At 38.5% G+C, this 25,569-nt stretch overlaps 1 protein-coding gene across 1 annotated transcript in view; it reads left to right on the top strand.

Moving 5' to 3' along the window:
- Nucleotides 1–19,323, top strand: part of LOC100889648 — a 30,406-nt gene extending 11,083 nt beyond the window's left edge. Inside the window, exons 2-15 of the mRNA XM_030990112.1 lie at nt 3,386–3,696; nt 4,447–4,727; nt 7,480–7,700; nt 8,083–8,253; nt 11,583–11,728; nt 12,748–12,835; nt 13,166–13,290; nt 13,746–13,784; nt 14,354–14,454; nt 15,066–15,328; nt 15,936–16,017; nt 16,691–16,812; nt 17,602–17,753; nt 18,435–19,323. Of these exons, the coding sequence (XP_030845972.1) occupies nt 3,386–3,696; nt 4,447–4,727; nt 7,480–7,700; nt 8,083–8,253; nt 11,583–11,728; nt 12,748–12,835; nt 13,166–13,290; nt 13,746–13,784; nt 14,354–14,454; nt 15,066–15,328; nt 15,936–16,017; nt 16,691–16,812; nt 17,602–17,753; nt 18,435–18,632 (2,300 nt within the window). The 3' untranslated portion in view covers nt 18,633–19,323. The remainder of the gene's footprint in view (nt 1–3,385; nt 3,697–4,446; nt 4,728–7,479; nt 7,701–8,082; nt 8,254–11,582; nt 11,729–12,747; nt 12,836–13,165; nt 13,291–13,745; nt 13,785–14,353; nt 14,455–15,065; nt 15,329–15,935; nt 16,018–16,690; nt 16,813–17,601; nt 17,754–18,434) is intronic.
- Nucleotides 19,324–25,569: the final 6,246 nt, after the last annotated feature.

Here is a 25,569-nt window from a genome sequence, read left to right as displayed (position 1 = left end):
TTAAAGTTTAGAGCCATGGCAATGACTGTTGTCACTTTAGTCCAGGAAATAAAGGGGACAGTTTTAAGGATTGATGTAATTTGTGAACACAAATATCTATCTTAACGAGCAACTAAACAAGTACCGATTATTTAACCAGAATTACACTTTAAAAAGTCAGAGACAACTTCGGAAAACCGAGAATAGGTAAATATTTCGAAAAAAGCGAATACTGCATTGTAAATATAGAGCCCTTATCGTTCACTACGTGCGAGTCCGTCTAGTTTTGACAAGGGGGAGAGGGCAATGGAGTAATGAGAAAGTTTGTTTTGTTTTTATGAGAAATAACAGCCCATTTAAAAGACTTCTTGTTTTATTTTCCTGTTGGCGTCTACACCATCCAGATGTATACTTATATAAGTAAAACAATATATCTGTGTAATCAGTTAAGTCCAGAACCCTCTTCTAATACCATGTCATTTTTCATTCACATACAGCAAAGTAAGAAACAATCGTAAGAAAATAAGAATAAAACGTTCATTTCAATTTTGTTATTGTCAGAGTTCACTCCACTTTTATATTTACCTTAACTATAAGAAAGATCAATAGAGTATTCCAAGTTAAGAAGGTCTTCTGCGGACTCAGAGAATCTGGCAATAACTGCTGACTTGGTTTGGAGACGAATCAATCTACACTAATGCAGGAAGAGCTTCACGAAATCTCATTAACTTTTGAGCCTAGCTGTTAAACCATCCTTGATGAATGCTCCAGTTTCGATTTGAGAGCAAAACAAGAATATTTTAATCCAGGCAGCACATTTCCTGCGATCAAAACAATATATTTCTGCTGGAAAGTAAAACTGTATACTGTACTTTACTAAATGCTTAGTCATATTATTTGCCTCGTATTGTCTGGAGAAAAAGTAAACTCCCGGAAACAAACCGAGGCAATGTAGAATCATTTCTCCATTATTGAATATCTTAGTTTCTATCGATATAGTTCGCATAAAAAAGAGTATCCAACTTTGGTAACTTCTAATTAGTTATAACCTATGTGACGTTGAATCATTTGTCAAATTAGTAAAGGGTAACTAATACGCTGACTAATGATGCCATATTCCTAATTGTGCTGCCACCGATGACTGAGCAGCAGGCTTTTCAAAAAGTATTGTCAAAATCCTCTTGTAAGTTTGGGCTAAACCAATGAATTTCAGTCAAAAGCCATTATGTTTGTATTATCTGATTCCAAAAACAATGATATTGCTCACTTATTTAATAATAATAATAATAATAATAATAATAGCCTAATAGTCCACTCCAAATTTTATTAAACCGAAACGGAAATTCTTTTTGCCCAATTGATCGTGAGCCCGGCAGCCACTGAGCATAAGGAAGTTGGAAAGAAAAGGTGTTAATATCAACTCGAACTCAAGGAAATGCTTATTTCTACCAACATTTATGATACTCTTTTTAATATGATGATTACAATCTTGACTTTATTAGCCTCCCTTGTCTAAGGTAACCCTTCTCATTGAGTGATACAAAATGGTTAAAGTTTATTTTGAATGTTATCCTTTGTATAACAGTCTACTGTCAATTTCTTCGATACATGGTCATCATATGTGTTCTTTCTTGCATTTCGTTTTGGAACCTTTGAATATTCATTTGCTTTTCGAGATAAACACATTGGCCTGAATTCACAAAGGAGGTTAAAATCTAGCCCATGGATTAAGCCTCATTTAGACCATGCTTTAGACCATGTGTTATCATTTTACAATTCTCAAAGGAGGTTTAGATTTGTCCCACGGTTTAACAGCGTCGTATGACGTCTAATTTTTAGCCTGCTCAGAGGGGTGGTTTAAACAGCGGGTTGAATTTAACCCATGGTTTAAAAAAACATGGGTTAAATGTAATCCTCCTTTGTGAATTCGGGCCAATATGCTCATTACGCGTGTGAAATGGCGCAGTGGACATGTGAGCAGAGAGAACTTAGATATCATGAGACAAGAAGTTAGTAGGCTGATCAAAATAACAAGGCTCTGTGAAAGTCTAGATTCATTGCGTCACTTTAAACAAGGATGCACTGAAGCGCGGGGCATAATTTAACTTTTAAATGGATTTAAGACCAAAGAAGCACATGCCCTGAATTTGTTCCATGCAATGCCAACGGAAAAAATGTGGCAGTTTTTCTTTAAGTGTCCGGACAACCCAATTTATTTGATAGATTGATTTCTTCAAGTCCTTACCATACGAACCAGGAATGTGAATCAGAATGAGGGAACGAGTTGGCTCAGTTGGTAAAGCGTCTGCCTGTCGAATCAAAGATCGTGGGTTGACAGTCCCACCCAGGCGGATGACTGAACTCACTGAATCCTGCATCAAAAATTGTTGGCTTTTGTTTGGTTGAGAGCTCTTCACATAACCAGAAATATTTAAACTATTTTAAGAAAGTACTATATGAGAGTAGTATTTGGGAGTACTATTAGGGAGTCATTTTTTCTTCAAATCTTAATTTAATAAAAACAAAACATTTTAAATCTTTATATATAAAAATTGACATTTTTTTTTTCTATTTTTTTTTTCTTCCCAAAAATGTTTTTTTTTTTTTTTTTTTTTAAATAAAATAAATTTTTGATGCAGGATATAAACAAAATATACCATGCTTTCTATTCGATGGGCATCGGTGACTCCAAAAGTACTATTTGCTTCGGGGCTGCGCCACTCAGCAAATAGTACTATTGGAGTCACCTGTTGCGCATAGTTTTAACCAGAACCTCTCAACACATCGATATTTGTATACTATACAGAAGTATATATCAGTGGCGTAGCTACATCGGGGAACAGGGGGCACCTGCCGTGACCCCTCCCCCTCCCGCCCCCGTTCTGATGCCCGCTCTGAATCTGGACCCACCCTACGCCACTGTGCAAGCCGACATTAATTTTTTACACCGTATTTTTGTGTCTTCTTTCACAATGTTTCTCAACAAGTGTGTGTATGTGTGCGTGTGTGTGCGTGTGTGTGGGAGGGGGACAGAAGAACCTTTGCTCTCCCTCGAGAGATATCGGATCAGTCGAAATGTTTGAAAAAAAATCTTAGAAAAATTTGACTTGGCTTATAATTAATTGTGCTTTTCTTTTTGTTGTCAATTTCGTATACGTCGTGTCCTAATCAAGTGGTACTTTTGTGTATATAAAATGTTGTTTTATTTTTGGGCACGAGCGCGACTTGAACATTTAACTTCAAGTGGATTTGGTAACTTACAAATCGTATCTATCTCTCTATCTATTAATCGATCTATCCTTGTTTTTGGAATTAATGTTATTATTATTATTATTATTTTTCTTCTGATTATTATTTATTCTTAACATTGTCATTATTTTTCTCATTATTTTTATTATTCTCCCAGATCTGTGCCCGCGACAGAACATAACCGACCTAAAGGGTACCTTCGAATGGGACTACACCCCCGCGGGGGATTACGCCTTCTTACCCTGCCCTAATGGGGGCTGGCTGGAGGAGTACTTCCCCACCGCCCCTCCCATGATGGTAGCCTACCGCCCCTGCTACCCACCCACAGTAAGAAAGGGGCTGAGGCAGCTGTTCTACGAGGGGGCTTTCTGGGGCGAGCCGGTGACCGACATCTGTCGATGGAGCTCGGAGACGACATGGATGTTGGACGACATCCGCAAGGCGATCAGGGAGGAAATATTGGATATGGTATGTCAGCAGGGGTTCTAGGACACCTACCCCCTAAATAACCACCCCAGTCAACTACCCCCTTGGGCAACCACCCCCGGACAACTACTCCCCAGTAAACTATCCCTTAGAACAGCTACCCCCTAGGACAACTACTCCCTGGACAACTACCCACCGGACAACTACCCCCGAGGACAACTGCCTCGCGGACAACTACCACCCGGACAACTACCCCCAGATAACTACCTCTTACGACAGCCATGCTCTAGGACAACTACGCCCTGGACAACTTTCCTAGGGGGTAGTTTTCCTAGGGGGTAGTTGTCTTAGAGGGAAGTTGTCTGGGGGTAGTTGTGCGGGGGTAGTTGTCCAGGGGTAGTTGTCCCGGGGGGGGGGAGTTGTCCCAGAAGGTGGTTGCCCTAGGGGGTAGTTGTCCGGGTGTGGTTGTCCTAGGGGGTAGTTAACTGGGGATGGTTATCCGGGGGGGTGTGGTTGTCCAGGGGGTAGGTGTCTGGATACGGTCAGCAGGGTGTGGCAATAATAATTGTTTCCTTTTAATGTTATGATTAATAATAATGATAATAATAACCTTATTTTGTATTTTGTATATAACAATGATTTTCTTAAATGCCTGTCGCACACGAGGTTATTTGAATGGTATCACTTTCACATGGCCGCAGCAGTTACTGGTAAAGTCCTACGTCATGCAAGTATGCCTCCTCTGCAATTCCCTTAGATTTGTCGATCACTATATTGCGTCAATCTCCTTAGATCCGCAACACTCCCAGCAACAACTTCAACAGTAACAACGTCACCCGAATCATCTACCACCTCCGTGAAGCCAGTCTCTTGATCAACTCTGTCCCCACCGACTACCTCACCGAAGTCGACGTGCTCATGGTCGCCTCGGTGATCGACACCTCCGTCAGCGCCGGAGTCGAGGGACTCTACACCGTCACCTCGGAGCTTGGGCAAGAGGTTGTCAACCTTGCAGACCGCATCCTGGACATTGATATTTGGACGCTGCTGAAGGCCCACAGCTCTTGCCTCAGGTACGTAGGTTCAAAGTTCTGCAGGCCCAGGTTCTTATTCGACATTTTACCAGAATTTATTAAAACCTTTAATTGAGCAGAGCCTAGATTTGTCAGTCTCCGGCAGTGTCCGGAGCAGCTACGGTAATGAGCTTTGAATGCAACATGCCGTGCAGACACTGTTAGGCCAGCACAAGGAATGACACGGGTTTGTGCCTGCAAACTAGTTCGATCGACTTACCCATTGCAGATAACCAGACATTTAAAAGGCCCATTGAATTTTATGTGTCCAAATAATCCTACAAGAAGAAGTTGCTAATAGATTTTCTGTTATAACACTTGTCATGATTGTCGAACGATTCGAGATCGAGCCATTGATTAAGAGAGTTACTTTAGCCAACCCGGTTCGAATTGGGCACAATATGACGAATAGCGCTATGTTGGGCAACCACAAGACCATGCGCCATGTTGATTGTGACCAAGTAAAGATGGCTCTGAACGATTCGTGTAAAAATGGTGATCTCATCAGTCTTTCTTTCTGTTTTGATATCACTCGATCCATTATCCCTTTCTCCACTCAATGTCTTCACCACTGTCTCTATCGGCACACATTCTCTCTCTCTCTCTCATCGACCAGCCAACCTGCCCTTTCCGTCCTTCAAGAATCTTTCCGCCCTCTTCTTTGTGTTTCTGCCTGTTCGTTAGTCCTTATTTGTGATTTTAATTATTTACGATACACTAGTTTTAGCAACCTTTTTTCTTGTTGTAACCTTCCTTAGCATAAGAATATGCGTCCTTGGTGTACCGATAAATTATTGCATCGCTATTGATTAAATCCGCACGATCTTTTTTTTTTTTTTGGGGGGGGGGGGTAGGGCATATGAAAACATTGTATCATCCGCTCAATCTGACTTGCGTGCTTAGAACAATAAGCATTTTTCCATGAAAAAGTGAAGTTTTCTAAAATGTGCGTTTCTTTCCAGCATTGGGGTGCCCGGAAGTCACTCGGGTAACATTTCATAAAGTATAACATAAAAAGACCATATGCAAATTTTCTGTACTTATGTCGGAAAAAATATGTTTATCCAGCACAATTTCGTCTCTTTTTGCGTTGGAGAAGAGCAAATAGCGAGTTTCAATCACACTTTGGCCGCTCTCGCAAGCTCTCACTCGTTTCAGTGTGGTCAAGCGACTTTGGGGCAAGCGGTAAATGAAAATACTATTCTTTAGCTTTCGTCTGGTATTAAACTTGTTTTGATTGATTGTATAATTTTGTCGGAATAAAGGAAACAAAAAGGCTTGACCAATAACTTATCAACGTCTGAATTGACCATTTGACCTTGAATTCCCTGATACAAGCGCACATAAACATGGTCTAATGACGTCATGTTCGCTAAATCGGTGTCTTTTATCGTAAAATGCTACACTTTACATCTTTTTTAATTATTAGTAAGATATAACATATTTTGTCTGATAGCACTGAAGTTTTTGGTTTTATTTAATGAGTAATTATAAAATAAGAGCCGTTTTACTGATTCAATTTACTGGATCGTACCATTAAAGTCGCAGGGTAGAAAGATGCATTTTCCAACCGCGCCAAATTTAATTTACGTTCCGACATTCTGTTAAATGGGTTCGTGTTGTTAAGAATCCACTGCTTTCTGCTCGACCAAACGTCCACGTGCGGAGTCGTTTATCAACTAAATTATTCAAATTCATGAATGCTTCCTTTCCAGGTGTTTGTGGTGTTTATGCATTTCATTCACCTGGTATTAATCTTTGTACTCCAATTGTTAGAATACAAAATGCATTTTAGTTGTATAGCTTCATTCAATAAGTAAGTCAATAAAAGAGTATTTTCTGCACAATAAAATCAATTTGTGTCCCTATTGTACAATGTAATGTGTCCCCTCATTTTGTAATAGTTAATTTACCCATTCACATAATGAAACTACCTGCCCGATGAAGCCAGTGGCCCGTGACCCCTGAGCACTCAACACCGTGTGGGAGTCAGTTTGTGGTCAACTTCTTTTATGAGACAAATCCAAACAAACATTTCCATATGGGGGAATCGGCATTCATGTACTTTATGTAAAGTCACAAACAACTCCTTTTCGAGTAATTCAATTACATCAGATTGTTTAAGTGCTTTAGGCCTACGCGGTCAAAAACTCTGAAAGATTAATGGACTTTTTGCGATAAAGGGAGATGTTGGTCTTTTTCAGATTCTACGCAATACCAATGTTGTTATCTGTATTCGGGTGAAGGTTGAAAGAATTCATGCACTTCGCGGCTGGTTTACTGATCGGATTAAGAGATCATTTTGATTCTATATTTGAGACACAAAGTCCCAGTGTCAATATCATATCACGTGACTCTTATCCATTAATGAGACGTTTTTTCTACTTTATTTTGTTGAGTGATGTATAGTCTAACCTGTCTATTACGGCTACTCAAGGGTTATTGATACTATTTCTTTGTTTATAAAATGTAGAATACATACGGAGTACATATAATAAATCCAACATGGTTCGAGAAAAGAACTAACAAAAAGTGGCCATACATGATTAGCCAGTATAGACATATTTTAAAACACGCATTTCCTTCTGGAGGGGGTAAACATGGGTCATCATTATAGACAGTTGCGTTTCCAGACAGTTTTCTTCTGTTTTTGTACAATGTAATCGCGTGACCTATATACTGAACATTATCCTTTCGCTAAAAATAAAAATAATAATAATTTTCCAACTTTATTTTCCTTCTTCATATCTAGTATTGCTGATAATCTCGAAATCTACACGGGACGCGTCAAGATGGGTATGCTCGGCGACAAACTGACGCATAACGGTCGCAATCTTTACATCGAAGTCGAGCAGACGACACCTGAATATGTCGAACATTTACCCAACAGGTGGGTGGTGGCGCCAGATACTGAGGGGAATTCTGAACCGGAACCAGTAGTCTCCATTGACTTTCCATGGGGAAAAATTGCAGGTGAGAATTGGGAATTGCGGAAATCTTATATATATATATACATTGTATAGTTGTAAACATCAATCAATGTATCTGTATTATCTTTTCAATTATGCACCACATCAAAACAAAACAACACAAACAAAAAACAACAACAACAACACATTCTGCAGGAAATGTATGGTATGTACATTTTAAGCTTTCAGAAACAATTACATATTACATAGGCTACTCCGAAGATGATTTCTATACGCAATTTGCCCTTAAGTAGATTTTCGAAAGTCCCTGCTATCTTGGTCATAATAGTTTTAGACGAATTAAACAAAATGAGAATACAAGTATATATCAAACAAAAAAGGAGTTTCAATTTAACAGAAGGCCTATTTTGTCTTTTGAATTCCAGCGGTAAAACGACGAAATCAAACAGATGGAAGATCTCATAGAATTCGGGAGAGAGATCGCGAAACCAGACGGAACAGGACTATCTTTGATGATCGGTTCAATAGGAGAGACCCTGAGGCATATGCCGTACCTACGTATATGATAAGGGCCACCGCTATTGTTTACTATACAGGTATGATGAGTGTGCTATTGTTATGAGGAGGATGATTTAGATATCTCGTTGTATATAGTAATTAAATATCTGATAAATTAATTTGACACCGGTAATAGTATTTCTCAAGGATCTTTAATTCAACTGTTTCAATTACTACTTCATAATAACCCCCTCCCTTTCGAGGCTTTTATTTGGAAAGATCTTTGAGAAGAATAAATATCTATTATTCATTTGAACTAAGATTACATTATATACATTATTATATACCTCACTTAAGAAATCCAGCCATCTGATTGGTCGAAATTGCAGTCATGGTTTTAACTATTCCTGTAAAATTCCCGGTAAAATTCCAGTTACCGGGCAACATAGTTCAGTCTTGGTGAAATACCCATAGGTATACATGTTAAAAATTGGTTTGAGCGATCGAGCATACCGTACGTGTGCGAAGAATTGGTCGATATTTTTAATACAGCACAGAGCAGACGACCGTACATACGGCATTCTCGATCGTACTGAATTCCAAACAAGGCAAAAATGGCTGAAGAAACTCTCCCAAGATTTCAACTTCTTGATAATGATCAAATGCAAGACTTGCTGACAGCAAGAACGCCAAAAGGGTACGTCAAATTCTCCATAATATATTGAAAATAGATCTAGTAGTAGTGCTAAAATCCTTCCCATAGACTCTCATGGGAATTGTAATATCAGAGCTAGATGTAAGGAACATCTTAAGAAGAGTAAAGGTAAACAAGGCCACTGGACCTGATGGCATCTCAAATCGGGTTCTTAAGACTTGTTATCAACAATTAGCTCCTATTTTTACGAGATTATATCAGTTAACTTTGGATCTAGGTGTAATACCACAAATATGGAAAACATCTTCAATTATACCAGTTCCAAAAGGGAATAGGAAATGCAGCAGCACAGATCTGAATGCCTTTCGCCCTGTAGCACTTACATCTAATGTCATGAAATGTTTGGAAAGGTTGATTTTGAAACATCTATTGAGTCAAGCTGGCTCATTTATTGACCCCTTTCAGTTTGCTTATAGACAGAATAGGGGAGTTGAGGACGCTGTTCTTGTCCTTCTTCATGGAATATATAGTCATTTAGATATCCCCAAATCATATGTAAGATGTACCTTCGTTGACTTCTCTAGTGCTTTTAATACCATAACTCCTCACCTTTTAATAAATAAACTGATAGAAATGGAGGTTGATGTTAAAATAGTGCTCTGGGTTCATAACTTTCTAACAAATAGACAACAATCAGTAAGACTTGGAAATATTAAATCCCCTACTTTAGTAACCAATACAGGAGCTCCACAAGGGTGTGTCCTTTCTCCCCTGTTATTTTCACTGTATACCAGTGATTGCACTAGTACCAGTCAATGTTGTTCATTTATTAAGTATGCTGATGACACTGCCATCACAGGTTTCATTAAGGGAGGAAATAGTGAGAATGAATATTTTTGTCAAGTTAATCAGTTTGTTGAATGGTGCGATCGACACAACCTATATTTGAATGTTAAAAAAACCAAAGAGATTATTATAGACTTTCGACGTGGTGACGTAAATCATACCCCTTTGTATATTCATGAACAGGCAATCGAACACGTACATGAATATAAGTATCTTGGTACCTTGATTGATGATAAGCTGCGATTTAATAAGAACATCAACGCTGTACACAGTAGAGCTAATCAACGGATGTTTTTTCTAAGGAAGCTCAAAAAATTTAACGTTGACAGGACGATCTTGCATCTTTTCTATCAGTCTATCATTCAAAGTGTTCTTCTATTCAATCTCATTTGTTTTTATGGAAATCTCACACAAGCAGACAAAACTAAACTCGAACGTCCTAGGAAAATTGCTCAACGTATTATCGGCATTGAATTACCACCCCTATCAGTTTTGTTTGAAGATCGCTTATTGACTAAAATAACTTCTATTATGAAAGACCCATCACATCCACTATTTTCTTGTTTTACTTTTAACCGCTCAGGAATCCGCCTGCGTGTACCAATTACCCGTAGAGCCAGATACAGAAATTCTTTTATTCCAAATTCCATGCACATCTACAATGCAAAAATAACACGAAATTCTCAGCTTTAAGCTGAATAATAGCGATTATGATTATTTGTTAACTTTTTTTCTACCCACCCAGTCAATTGTAGGGATTGGGTTGGAAAGTTTTCCGCCTTATCACCTTTGTGGGGTCAAAACATCCGTTGTTTAGCTCTGCTGCTGATTTTTGTTGTATATTTATGTCATGCATTATAATCTGATTGGAAATTATGCCATCTCTCCTTCTCTGTCTCTCCCATTTTCCTTTGGACCCCTACCAACTTTCCCTATATTTCTCTCTTCTATCAGTCCTTCGAGCTTGAGCTCTCTTTTCCTTTATCTTTCTGCTCGTATTTCGATTGTGATGCTGCTCATATTCACATCTATATTCATACCTGAATTTATTCATGATGTGATTCAGAATTGTATATAAAATTCTTGCTATGTATAAGTCATATAACTATCTTGTCATGTTTTGTGCTGAAAGCCAGAGAACCGTACCTGCTCACATACTTTTTCTTATAGAGTCTTGACGCCCTTCTGGCTTTCAGCACACGACACCATGTTTTTGTCTTATGTTTTATGTATTACATGTTATACCAATGGAAAACAAATTTCTGTATTATATTATGGACAATAAAATCTTGAATCTTGAATTGAATCTTGAATCTTGAATGAGTGCGCAATGCATAGGGATGTGTGCAATCTCTATGATAGAGATTGCACACATCCCTATGCATTGCGCACTCATGAGATTCAAACTAATATTGCTCGTTATCCTGAAGGTGATACTCAATAAGTGAGGTGTCATATGAAAGAGCAGGTTTTTCTCCATATTCCCCACAGGGCCGGCCCACCCCCAAAAATGTAAAAATATCTTCCTTAGACTAGAATATACATCTAGTCTACTCTCAAAGATACACCCAGTCATAGTCATAAAAAAACAACCGTGCAGATAAACTAGAGATAGGCCAAGGTGGTGTCATATGTTGACTCTTTTTTTTCGGCATATAAAAGTATTAATGACTGCTTTAATATTCGAGAAATAGTTGTTTTTATACGCTCTCGGGAAGGTTACAATTGGGCTTTTGCCCTCGGCACGCCTCGGGCAATAGCACAATTGTAACTTTTCCTTGAGCGTATAAAAACAACTATTTCTGTCAAAGCAGTCATTAATACTATATTATCAATTCCTGTAATGAAACTATTTTGTCCAGTTTTAGTAGCTCAATGAATTTCCTTTGTTCTTTTTTCTCTAATATACTCACCGTCGTCATACAGGAAAATTCTTTGTGAGCGAGTTATCCCAGATCGCCCCCGTTGATGAAACTGTGCTGGTATACATCAAGGCATACAATGACGGTGTGCCGTTGGAAGAGATCCCCGAACCGCTCTCCATTACCTTCTATCATACGACTGATGGCCAGGTAACTAGGATATCAAACTTTGGGGTTTTCATCTCACCATACACATCCCCCGGATAAATTCTTTTTTTAAAGGAAAAAAAAAATAAAAAAATGCCCGTGTCTCTACTTGCTGGGAACTTCAATAAATAATGAGGGTCTTTTAGGCAAAACAGCTGTTTAATGTAAAATTAAAAATATGATTTTGTTTCTTCTGAAAATAAGGGTAAAATATACATTGAAAATTATTGTCAAGTCCGTTTCGAAGACGCTCTTTTAAATTCCGTAGGCCTTTGTAAGGTATTTAACAATGAATTGTCCTTGAAATAGTAATAACAGGTTGTTGTTTTTTCATTTGCTTTTTTCTCATGTTAAGTAGGGGAAGAATTTTGTTTAAATATATTTATAAAAAGGAAAGAAAAAACCTAATTGTTTCGGCAAAAGGGGGGCAATTTTGAAGTCCTGACATATTTTGTGCTACTGCTCCAATAAAGAGTGAATACACCGGAAATTAAACGTTCCCTTTCGATTCTTATTTGCTTGTTTTCATTTAAAGGACATTTCAAAGTGTACATATTAAGGCTAATTTGTTGAACAATCATTCAACTAAAATGTATATTCCGTAGTTTCTTCGCCATCAAATCGGCATTTTCTGTTAATCGGGAATGTTGCTCGATCAAAAATTCATTTGGAGATTTCACAAGTTTTTTGTTGGTTTTGCTTCAATTTATTACGTTCAAGTTCAAGTTCAAGTTTATTGTCTCACATTTTACCAAAAATATAGACATACCGGTACATATAAAATAAAAATTGTACAATACATGTAGTATATATGAGCACGTCTCAATGATTGTCAATTCATATAATAGATTAAGTAGAATGTGAGGAACCTATTAAAACGTAGTGCTTGTATGTTATAGGTCCTGGTAAAATAAGTATAGTAGATCTTCATTTTTTTGTAATGAGAGCAAACCATGAAGACTCTTATTAATAACGTTATGTGGATTATTGTTATATTCCCCCTCCCCTAAACCGTCTCCTAGGGTGATCTACCAGACTGGGCTGGATTTGCCTGTGGATCAGCTCGACTCCATAGCTCTAGAGAACCTGTACCTGATCTTGTGCAGCATGGTAAGATCGTCATCTTTTGTTGTGTAGTTAAATATGTATTGTACCTAACTATATAAATTTAATTTATTCCTGGAGACCAGCCCTTGAGAGGCCAATGGCCTCTGTTTGATCTTTTATAGTCTCTAGTCTAAATTCTAGGTGCTCTATATTCTTTCTTATATTGAATTATGCTTTTTTATTGTTTTGTTGTGTTAAACACATAGTGTATGTAAACTGTTATATGTTTTTTTTTTTATGATAATGATAATAATAATTGATAATAATGATATTAACAAAGATATACCATTCCCTTTCATGTATTATATCTTCTTCTTTTTTCATTCTCGGCAGTTGAACTGGAATGGGACTCTTCGTACTGCACGATGAATTTTACAAATGATAACTACACAGTCTGTATGTGTACCGTCTTAGAAATCATTGGTCTGATAAAGGATGCAATACCAACACAGGAACCGGTAGGTTTTACCTCTGAATATCAAGTAATGATTTAGCAATCTTTAATTAATATCATTACGTCATCATCTTCCTATCAAAACCCTCAATGGCAAGATAACCGTTTATCACTCTAACCCCTTAATACTATAAACATCAACATCATCTTAGTAACCATGATCATTATTGCCCCACTCCCATCGTAGGCCTACACATCACCAGCAAAATAATCGTCACCACCATGTCGTCGTCGCCATTCTAATCATCATAAACCATAACTATGTCAATCCAAGCACTTTGATGGTTACCATTGCCAATTGAAGAAAAAATTATATGTTTGATGCTCTCCAAAGCACTTCAGAAACTCTGAAATTGTTCGTAGTAAATCCCAGAAGAGAACAAGTAGTGAATAAGTAGACGTATTTGGTTAGAGTTTTCCTTAATGTAACTCTTATTTTCTTTGCCTGTTTTCGTATAGACCACACCAGAAACAGCACCCGGACCACTTGAATTCATTGTAAGTTTATAACAGTACATCCTTTTTCTTGTCCCGTCTTTGTTAAGAGTTTTCCTCCAATAAATAAAAAGAAACTATATCCTCCAAGAAAACAAACATTACGACAGCATTTTGTTTCATGTTAAGAATTGTGAGGTGATAAGGCATTCATTTACATTTGCCTCTTTAGACCCAGGTGTAGGTAGGACATCCCCTAATGTTGTGAGCACCGAAATCGGAATAGCCTAGCTAGCTAAAGCACCTTGAGTGCTGGCTATGAACGCTGTAAAACATCTAAATTATCTATATCACTCAGCCGTATCAGGTTAAAGCCAGAATATTCTGTCAAATATCTTATTAATCAATATAACCACATTTGATGTGCAATGTTTCAAAATTTAAACAAGGGTATTTATCTTAAAACTGCCCTAGACTGATATAAAATTGACATTTCTAGTCGTAGGGCTATACATTAACCCCGCCTTTATTATATTCAATATCGTCCTTTTTGTTTGTTTACCATGCTTTAGTTGTCTTCATGATTGCAAACGTGTGATGGCCACTAATTCGTATCTCTCCTTTTTCACCAGGGAATTCCGAATTCACTTGGCCTGACTATAACAAGCTACATTGGCTACAGTGTATCAATCATCAGTCTACTCCTAACTATCATAACCTACGCTATCTTTCCGTAAGTATACAGTTTTTCATTTAATTGTTGAAATGGTCAGCTTTCTCCAAAGTATTACTTTCCCGAAACTACTGAGACAGATATAGGCCTTCTCCCCGAGACGTACAACACGAAATCAAGGTAGCTCTTTCATTCAATTGAAAGTTAGGCCTACCTCTTCGTGAACTGTTTGATACCGTTTTAGAACTCTATGTCACATCTTCATCAGAAAGCGTATTTAGGAAGGGGGTAACCGGCCCTTTTTAAACCTCCAAAGTGCCCCTTATTGTGTTTTGTGACCCCCTTTCAACTTCTTGACTCAATGGAACAATAACCCCCCTAAAATAAAACCCTGGATCTGCTCTTGATAGGAGTGTATCTTAACCGTGAAGAGTCAGATGTAAAAACGAAATTCCATCATTTTCTAATAATCCTATTGTGTTATTTAATTCATTTATAAATTTATTATTTTTATTTATATATTCATCCAATTATTTATATATTTATCTAACTATTTATTATTTATTTATGTATATATTCATTCATTAAATTCCCTTTTTATCCATCTATTTATTTATTTACGTATATTTAACATTCATTTATCAATTATCCGATTTTCTTTCTCCCGGTAGAAAGCTGCGGCGGGGTCGTCCGACCCTCATCCACGTGAACCTGTGCGTGGCCATCCTCCTCCTCCTCGTCCTCCTCATCTCTTCCGTGGCCTTCTGCAACAACGTCATGGGGTGCCGTGTCGCCAACATCTTCCGTATCTACATCATCCTAGTCTCGCTGATGTGGAACGGGGTCGAGGCCGTCCACATGTACATGACCCTCGTCAAGGTCTTTACCGCCCACGCTTCGTACTTCGTTCTCAAGGCCGGCCTGGTGGCTTGGGGTAAGGGTTTCAGAGCATCAGCAGTGGTTCACATGCAGGCACATCTCGAGAGAGGGGAAGGGGGGGGGGGGCATGGGGGCCTCTTACCCGAAAATCAACATTCTAGTTTGCCACATATTCGAGCGAAGCTAACTAACAAAATAATGTTGTGGTACATGTTTACATTCGACCTAAAAATTCACTAGATGAGGATAGGAATCAGGCGCGTACGCAGGATTATTTTAAGGGGGGGGGGGGGGGGGGGGGTTAACATTTTTAAATCGGGCCGAAAATTTCGCAGTGACTCAGGGGGGGGGGGGTTAAGAGGACACTTTTTTAGGTTAGCCATTGGTATTATTTTTTTAATTTTTTTTATTTAAAAAAAAAAAAAAAAAAAAAATTTACCAAAGGGGGGGGGGGGGGGGAGGTTTCCTCAAAATTACACACATAAAAAATACCAATACGCAGGGGGGGGGGGGGGGGGGTAAACCCCCCCCCCCCCCCCCCCCCCCCCCCCCTGCGTACGAGCCTGATAGGAATGTTACATATTTGGGTATCCCGCTCGTCAATGCTCCGTCGCCCAATCTTAATGATTGATTAATTTGCGATTATTTCTTTTAAATTTCAGGTATACCACTATTCGTTGTGCTCATAGCAGCTGCAGTCAACATTGAAATCTACGACGGGTTCCTCATCAATTGTACATTCAGGTAACCATGATTACAAAGCCTTAAATATGGTTGTAAGAATGAGTGTCCTACTTTTTTACTCCTAGGTCTGAATATTTGGTTTCTATATTTTATTTATTTACTTATTCAGTAATTTATTTAATTATTTATTTATTTATGAGCGAGTGACTTCAAACATCATTACTGGCAGTTGACAATCAGTCTACTTTCCAGATCTATAGATGTATACCAATTGGTATTTATATAGGCCTACATTTATAGTGGCGGCTCCAGGGGGTACAGGGGACAATGCTCCCCCAATTATTCCGATACCGAGTACAGACATGTGCCCCGTTCTAAACAACAAAACATGTTCATTTGTGAAAAAATTCGTCGCTGTTTTCACGAAGTGACGGTAGTGAAAACAAATTGCATTCACTTTGCGTTACGATTTTCCTCACTACCGTCACTTCGTGAAAACAAGGACGAATTAAATCGTAATGATAATTTTCAACCCAGGGTTGTTATTGAAATCATTTCTTTATTTCAAAGAAAAGTATCGCAATATACAAAGTTGCACTCTCAGAATGAAAGATAATCATGTCCATGAACCTATTCGGATTCAAGGCAGATTTATGCGATGAATATTAGGATACAAAATGCAATAAAAAAAAGCTAGTGATGTCATGCTCGTTCTATCTCTTGAATTCCCCAGCTGTCGTTTGAGTACCGTCGCTTTCTACGGTCTCTTCTTAACACCGATGCTCATCATCGTCCTCTTCAATAGCATCGTATTCGGGCTCGTTCTCCGGGTCATCAGAAAAATATATAAAACAGGTAACCTATGAAACTAGGTCTGTTCTCAGGGACGGATCCAGGACGGGGGGGGGGGCACGTGCCCCCCGGCCCCCCAAAATGTCAAAATCAGCCCCAAATTCGCCCAAAATGTACTGGCAAACAGGGACGTCCACCCCGGCCCAAAAACAAAAACAAAAACAAAAGCAAATTAGTGTGCACTCCCCCCTACCCCCCCCCCCCCCCCCCCCCCCCCCCCCCCCCCCCCCCCCCCCCCTGACCGAATTTGCGACCAGCGCGATTTTCAAATATTCGGGATCAAACAAAAATTTTAAAAATGTGCTCTTACCCGCCCCCCTCCCCCCGTGTGCCCCCCTCCCCCTCGTGTGCCCCCCGGGAAGAAATTCCTGGATCCGCCCCTGGTTCTTCTGGTGGTGAATCTAGGCCATGACCGGAGAGAGAAGGGAGGGCTTGGGGTAAGGGAGGGGATACAAGTATCATATATTTAATAGTCCGAAATTCCATGACAAACCGAAATAAACAGAAGAAGGAGGAGAAGAAGAAGGAGGAAAGGGAGAAGAAAAAGAAGAAGATGATGAAGAAGAAGAAGAAGAAGAATAAGATGAAAAAACGAAGACAAATAATAATAATAAGAAGAATAAAAGAAGAAGAAGAAGAAAGATTATCACATTTTCAGGAATCGCTGCTTAAAGTGGTGTGATTTTGATGACAACACCGTGTATCAGATTTCTTTAGATTTAGGTTTATAGCAAAACTTCATTTGCTTTGTTTTTATTCAGTTTTGATTGTCTCTCTCCTTCACACTCTTAGATGGTAAAAAGACGCCATTGAATCAGTTGAAAGGTGCCGTTGCTCTCCTAGTCCTTCTCGGTATCTCATGGATCTTCGGCGCGGCGGCCGCCGTCAACTTCACAATCGTTCCGTCAGGATACGAACCCCAAGCTACGGCAAACATTTTTCAGGTCAGTTCACGTTGTAGATCGTCATTTTATAACCGCCCTTCTCTCCCACTTACTCTCTCTCTCTCTCTCTCTCTCTCTTTCTCTCTCTCCTCTCCTCTCGACCCCCTCTCTCCATCCTTCTCTCTTAAGAACAAAATCTTTGTTTACTGCTTCAATCCACTTCCCCTAATTCTCTGTTTCATTTTTTCCTTTCATCCTTTATCTTTTTTTGTTTCTTTCTTCTTTATTTTCCCCCTCCTTTTTCCCCTTTAAAAAGAATCTCGCTCTCTCTCTCTCTCTCTCTTGCTCTCTTATTTTAACATTCTCTTTGTATATCCGTTATCTTGAAGTATTGTTTCCCTCTTATTTTTAGATGTAGGCTTTGTTTTTCCAGTGATTTTTTTTCATCACTCCTAAAAGTCAACGTTGCCACTCGGGTCGCTGTATTTGTTTCCGAAATGTTGGTCACCCGACTGGTTTAATTAAAATCATAGCTATTATCCTTAGGTGTTATTGAGGACTCTAGAAAATCCCTTTTGGGACCCGTCCTAAGATTTTTTTGTTTACAGAAGGCAAATGCGGCCTACTTCGATACTAAGAAAGTCAGTTCAGCGTGGTCTTTTGGAAAAAATATTAACAAACCACTACTATTTCCCCACATTTCTTTAACCTTTAATTTGTGTTCCTCTCTCTCTCTCTCAGGCTCTATTTGCAATCAGCGTTGCTTTCCAGGGCTTCTTCATTTTTATCTTCCATTGTGCAAGATACCCGGATGTTAGGCAACAATGGAAAACGACTCTGACACCGAAGAGATGCAGGCGACATGAGAGGAAATCCAGTTGCATTCCAACCGTGTCGACCGGTTCGGGAGTTGACGGCATTCAGGTTACGCGGTTATAGCAGGAATAGTTAGCGGTAAGGGAGAAAGTGATGCGGTAACCTTCTGTCATCATCGGTAAAACTATGGAACAGGATCTGACTGAGTGCTATATTCACCGGTGTCACAACAAAGAAGAAACAATGTTTCCCACCGTGTCTACCGGTTCGGGGAATGACGGTATCGAAGATATGTGGTTAGCGGTTAGGGCTAAAGCGACGCGGTTATCTATTTGTCAGTGAAGCTAAACGAAAGGACCTGCTACCGTGACTCCGATTCTATACCCGCTTTCACGCCAGAGAGGAAATCAAAATGTATTGTAACCGTGTCCTTGACCGCTCTGAGAACGTCATTATCCAGGACACTGGACTACCGCTGGAACTGTCAGTGGTTAGGGCTAAATTAGCGACGCGTTAACTACCTGCCAAACTCAATAAAATTAGGGAAGAGGACCCGACATACTGCTATGTGACTCCGATCATTTACTGATGTAACAACAATGAAGAGTGTTGCATTCCAACCGTGCCTTCCGGTTCGGGAAACGACCCGGTAACTCGATTGAGCACGAAATGTTAGCGGTTATAGACCTTCAATTATGACATTGTTCTTGAGTGTTTGCAACTAGTATAAGACCGGCAATGGAATTTAGTCGGTACTATTGACATTTTCGACAAATTATATTTGTACTATTTTTAAAGGGTTGTTGAACGCCATTTATACTCTAGATGCGATGTGGTATAAAAGGTACGGTGGGTGGTATATATTACATACCCAGTAACTGCTGGTCGTGAGGAATTAGAGCGACCTCAAAGCAGTTTTCTTCTGAAACTATGATTCCACATGAAGCACAAAACTTTCAATAGAATGAAAGCAATCGTTGACCCCTTCCATATTTATTGGGTCTACTAAGTGTCTGGCTTGAAAATTAATTGATATCAATGAATAATTGAATTTCGACTAAGCAACGAACACCCGTTGACTGTAGTGATGTAGATATAACAGCAACATGTACGTTTTATTGGTTAACGTCAACCTAGGAACTTTTATAGTATAGAAATAAGATACTATTCATATAGTGTCATGCAGAACACATAATATTATGTTATTGTTGTTGCTGTTGTTATCATTGAAAGTTTTTACAATTACACAATTACCGTACCGTTGGCATCAGGGCCTACATACATGCGTGATGCGTGTGAGAAACGGAATACCCTGGATATATATTTAGCATTGTGTTTTTGATTGTGAATTGGCAATCGCCATGAAGTACATGCTGACGAAAGTGACTGTCAATATAATCATGTTATTTTGTAAGGCCCGTCAAACGTTGAAAATAAGTGGCAATAGGTCAATTATTCTCCTTTACGTAATGGGAAGGATCATTTTTATACATTAAAGGTATTACAAAGTTTTGATATGGGGTTATGAATTTGTTTCAAATGAACATATTGGAAACATATGCGATCTTACAATATTCAGTGATCGTTATCGCGGTTGAAATCGAGTCTAAGGTGATGAAACTGTAATTAATAAACTATTTTCGTTGCATAGCTCCCTCTCAAGGTCAAGATATTAATTTAGCTTTAGGCGTTGTGGCGTGCGCCTGTAATCCAGCTAAAAAGTGGAAGTTACAAACTGATTCAGCCGAGGACGCAGGTTCGAAACTGAGTCACGTCTTTCGGATGGTGACGTTAAAAGGTCGGTCCCAGACGTAAATAATCATATCTGATTGATACACGTCTGTAAAAACCCAATACACACACACACACATTTAGAACAATGTTTCTTGACTAACATCGACCGATTGGCTATTCCTGTTTGGAAATTAAATATCACAACTACATACTCTGAGATATTCATGGTCACAGTTTCCATTGTATGGCAATAGGCGCTATTTTAAAATTAGCGAAATTTACCGGGAGCACCAGTAAATGTTGATCCCGGCCCCCCCACTCAGTGTTATTTAGGGTACGCATATGCGTGTTCCAACCGACCCCCCCTTTTCAGCAAAAGTCCGGTGTGTAAAGTCAATACGGCTCGACCTTTTTCTTTTGTTACGAAAAGGACATTTTGGCAACACGCATGCGGTCATTTTGAAACCTGAGTGGAGGGGCCGGGATGTTGATATTCCATTTTTTCGAAAGCAGAAGTGTTTGAGGGGCTAAATTTTCTAGTGCTTATAATACACCCATAGGGGCATCCAAATATTTCAAAATTGTAAAGAATCACTATATCCAGCCAATTTTCAAAATTCCCCAAAACTCTGTAATACCTTTAAATCTGCAATTGATTTATCAACAGCGCCCCCTTGCGTGTCTAAATAAATCATCATGTTGATGTACTTCCTTGTCCAATTTTCCACTTTTCCTTTTGGTTTCAACATAAAAATTTGTCCCTTCAGTGACAGAAATGCGGAAAAGCAGACATTATTGGACAAGAATTCTCAGAAGAAGGATAATCAACATTATGGCGTGTAATATATCAGCGTTATTTAACCGCCCTGCAAATCTATCATGAAGCCTTTAGGTTGCTGTCCATTAATCGATTGCAATAGTTTCGGATCATTAACAAAAGTAAATCTGCATGATAGAAATTGGAGACATTGAAATATGGTTAAGGAGGAAATAAAAAGTAAAATTCCAGCGAAGACTGTGTAGAACGAATTGGACTTACGGGATGATAATTGACACTTGAAATCACACAGGGATAGACTTCGTTCAACTACACTGTTTGCAATAATATCCCTTGTCAGGGTTTCACGTTTATAAGTTTATTATGGTTCATTTAATTTAAAAAATCATCGCAGCTGAAAGCTGAACAAATTAAGATGCTTTTACATTATATGACACAGACAACAATACATGAATAATCATTGAAAAAAACATTATTACTCAACTTGAATTAGTTATGATAGAAAACAAGAAGGTATGAATGATAGTTATAGGGTCTATATGAGAGTACAAGAAATATATAACGCAGAGTCCAATACATTTTAAAAGTTTGACACAATTTGAATGAGGGAGAGATTGAGAAAATTGATGAAAGAGAGAAAAGACGAGATATAGGACAGAAGAAAAGAGAAAATAATAGAATTAGAAGAAAAAAAAGAAAACGAAGAAGAAGAAGAAAAATAAAAGGAAAGGAATAAGAAGAAGAAGAATACAAGAAACAGAAGAAGAAGAAGAAGAATAGAAGAAACAGAAGAAGAAGAAGAAGAATAGAAGAAAAAGAAGAAGAAGAAGAGGAGAGAAGAGAAGAGAAGAAAAAGAGGTCGAGAGAGAGAGAGAGAGAGTATGTTTGTTTGTGTGCGTGAGGATGTGTGTATGTGTTTTGGTGTGTGATTCTCATCAACCACTATATTTAATTTCTAAAATTAATTTGTATTGTTTGGAATCAATAAAAAAAAAATATTGAAAAAAAACAACAAACAAAAACAAATTGTAATGAAGTAAATACAAAGTCAGTTTTATTTCCCCATACAAAAATATCAATGTTGCCGACAACAATAGAACATTATTTGTTTGTTTTTCCTATGATGTTACTTACACATCAGTCAAATTTATTGCTTCTAAATTCTATATATACATTTCCCATTTATACATCGTCTGTTTGGAGCCACAATGGCATTGATACATATTACCTAGACATGGAGTTAACGCCCTTGTGAATCCAAACAGACGACATGTTAAACGTGTCCGTTAATATTTGTGTACATTATGACTTGTATCACGTATTTTCCATTATAAATAATATGAAGTATTAGCCCTCTGTTGTTAATATTAGTACATGACCTTGGCTTTTTCTCTTTTCTTCTTGTATATACTTGTTTTTAATTATCTATACAAGACAGTGTAGGCCTATGTATGTACATGTTTCTAGCTGTCTCTTCCTGGATCTTGGATCTGTAATTGAACTCCAGCCTGAACTTTACTGTGACAACTTTTGTTCCCATTGGAGCATAACAGCTTAAAGGAACAAACAATTAAAACAAACGATTACAAAATCTACATTTACAGCATATTTACAAGATATATACACTAATTGTCGCTACGTTTCGAACCAGGGGGAGGGGGAGTACTCAGATTTGGTTTGGATAGGGTGTGCGTTTGAAGCGTCCAAACCCATATCCATTGTTAAGGTTTTGGGACCATCGGCGATTACTTTTTCCTTGACTTTCCAAATGTGATTTCCAGGAAATCTAAAAGGTCGGACACAGTAGGAAAATTTAGTCCTCTTAATCGATTATTTCCATAAATATAGGTTTATGATATCATACATTCGTATCTTTACACGTACCTTCATCTCAAGAGTTAGGACAGTCAAAAGTGGAAGTGCTGGTACGTTTATCAGTGGGAAAGGTAGCACTGTGCTTTTCGGCAATAAACCGCCTAAACATTGACACAGACATGAGTGATTGAAAGATGAAGGGGCTAATGAAAATGTTCAGACAATCTACTCCTAAAAACATAATACTGTACAGTAATGGCGCTTGTATACTGAAGAAATGAGGCTAACGTTTATGTTTATATATGTTCTAAGGGGAATTGTTAGAGTTTCATCCTAAAAAGACCGGGCTATTCAATTCAAATAATTATATTTCTAAAACATGAGTTCTCGAATATCGTGAATCTTTTCTTCTTCCATTAACCATTATACTGTATAAGAGCAAAACCAAGGTATTTGGTCATTTGGTGTATTATATGGATGACCACATTATGGTTTTCGTAATATAAATTGACATCAGATGTGTTTGACACTTCATATCTTATCTGATCCGTGCTCTAGTAGGGCTATTAGCTTAATACACCAATCAAATATACTAAAATATGAGATTTGGACAGTGATGTATGGAACAAACTAGCTTGGTGTCCCTGAAAATAAGGCAGACCGTTACTACTCGTTGGGGATCAAGTCATTGGTCCTAAGATTAATGGTGAGATTTTTCACCAGTTTATTCCAGAAAAAATCGTGTCCTCTCACATCCTCGGTCCAATGTAGGTAGGGTCTGCCGTCACTTAAATATAACCTTGCCAAGAATGGTATATCCTCATCAGGGAAGTCTTCAAGAAAGACCACGACTACGAATTCGGTCTGGGTGTCGCTCACATGGTCCATGGCGGTGCGGAGTTTGAGCATGAACCAGCGATCGTGCACAGCGGCTCTGCTGAGTAGAATGAGTGTTTTGTAACGATGGCTCACCACGTAGTCAACGGCGTCCAGATAGTGCATACCAAGGATGAGGTCTTGATCACCAAAGACATTCCTCTGGAACTGTGGCAGCCGTTCTTCCAGAGCTGGTTGGAGTCGTTGACGAACCCATTCTTCGTCGTCATCGTAGAAGATGATATTCAAGTCAAATTCGTAGTCGCAGGGGCGGATCTAGCTTTTTGCTAAGGGGGGGGGGGGTTGACCAAAATAATGACGATGCGGAGCATCGTCCACGAGCCGCGAAGCGGCGAGCCGATTTTTTGGGGGGTGTTTATTTGAACCCCGTAAGTGATGTTTTCCTGGCATCTATTAACACAATGGAGACCATAAAAAGCAGTGCATGATAACGTCTTTTTAAATCAAGTAACAGTTTAATACATAGTTATATCCAGAGTTATCATGTGTTTGGTTAAGTTACCAGATGAGTTGAATATCTTCTCACAATATTTGCACTTGAAAGGGTTTCTCTCCAGCGTGCGTTCTTTTTTCTTTCTTTTTTTCTTTCTTTTTTTTCTTTTTTTTCTTTCCTTTTTTCCTTTTTTTTTTTTTTGGGCCGCCCAAGGGGGGGGGGGGGTTGCAACCCCCAACCCCCCCTCTAGATCCGCTTCTGACGTTGTGGTCCCGGGCGTCTCGCATCTCTTTATATCCAATTACCATTAGTTTGAAGAGAAAAAGTTTGTACTTCAACGGCCATCGGTTGTGATAAAGGACTACGACGATGACAACCAAGAAAATGCCGGCGAGAGGAGTCAAGCATACAAGAACAATGTTGAGTCCACACAGTTTATTGGGATCAAAATCAAGCAAAGGTTTCCCGCGAAGAGGCTCTAAAGAGGCCAATGAATAGACGGTTCTGTCCTCGTCAATGACGTCTATATGTCCAATTCAATCGCGGAACCATCGCAGATCGCAGTTACAGTCGATAGGGTTTAATGACAAATCGAAAGATAGAAGCGAAGATTCTATCGGTTCAAATGTCGTTTGGTTGAGACGGGTTAATTTATTGTTTGATAGCAAAGGAGAAGTCAGTCTGGGATTGTTTGAGAATAGTTGTTCACACAGGGAAAGGTTTCGTTCATTTACACTGTTTGCTATAATATCCCTTGTCAGTAGAAGCTACTTTTATTTGACTAAAAATAATATCGAGATATGTGTGCTACTTTGTTAAACATTGCTATTTTTGTGAAATGTACAGTTTTTAATCTCTTTTTTTGGGGGGGGGGGGGCTGTTGTCAGAGTTTTACTTTTATAAGTCTATTATGGTTCATTTAATTACAAAATCATCGCAACTGGAAGGTGATATAATAAAGATGCGTTTTAATTACATGAAACAAACAAAAAGACATGAATAATCATTCAAAAACCATTATTACTCAACTTTAATTAGTGATAATAGAAAACAAGAAGGTATGAATGATAGTTATAGGGTCTATATGAGAGTACAAGAAATATATAACGCAGAGTCCAATACATTTTAAAAGTTTGACACAATTTGAATGAGTGAGAGATTGAGAAAATTGATGAAAGAGAGAAAAGACGAGACCAGGACAGGAAAAAAAAGAAAATAATAGAATTAGAAAAAAGAAGAAAACGAAGAAGAAGAAGAAGAAGAATAAAATAAAAGGAAGAAGAAGAAGAGTAAAGAAGAGAAGAAAAAAAAGATCGAGAAAAAGAGAGTATGTGTGTGTGCGTCATCAACCACAAAATAACAAATTGTAATTAAGTAAATACAAATTCAGTTTAATTTCCCCA

Source organism: Strongylocentrotus purpuratus, unplaced genomic scaffold (genome assembly GCF_000002235.5).
Source record: "Strongylocentrotus purpuratus isolate Spur 01 unplaced genomic scaffold, Spur_5.0 spur5_scaffold_19, whole genome shotgun sequence".
In the NCBI taxonomy this organism is placed as follows: Eukaryota; Metazoa; Echinodermata; class Echinoidea; order Camarodonta; family Strongylocentrotidae; genus Strongylocentrotus; species Strongylocentrotus purpuratus.
This window is presented reverse-complemented; position numbering and strand designations above follow the sequence as displayed.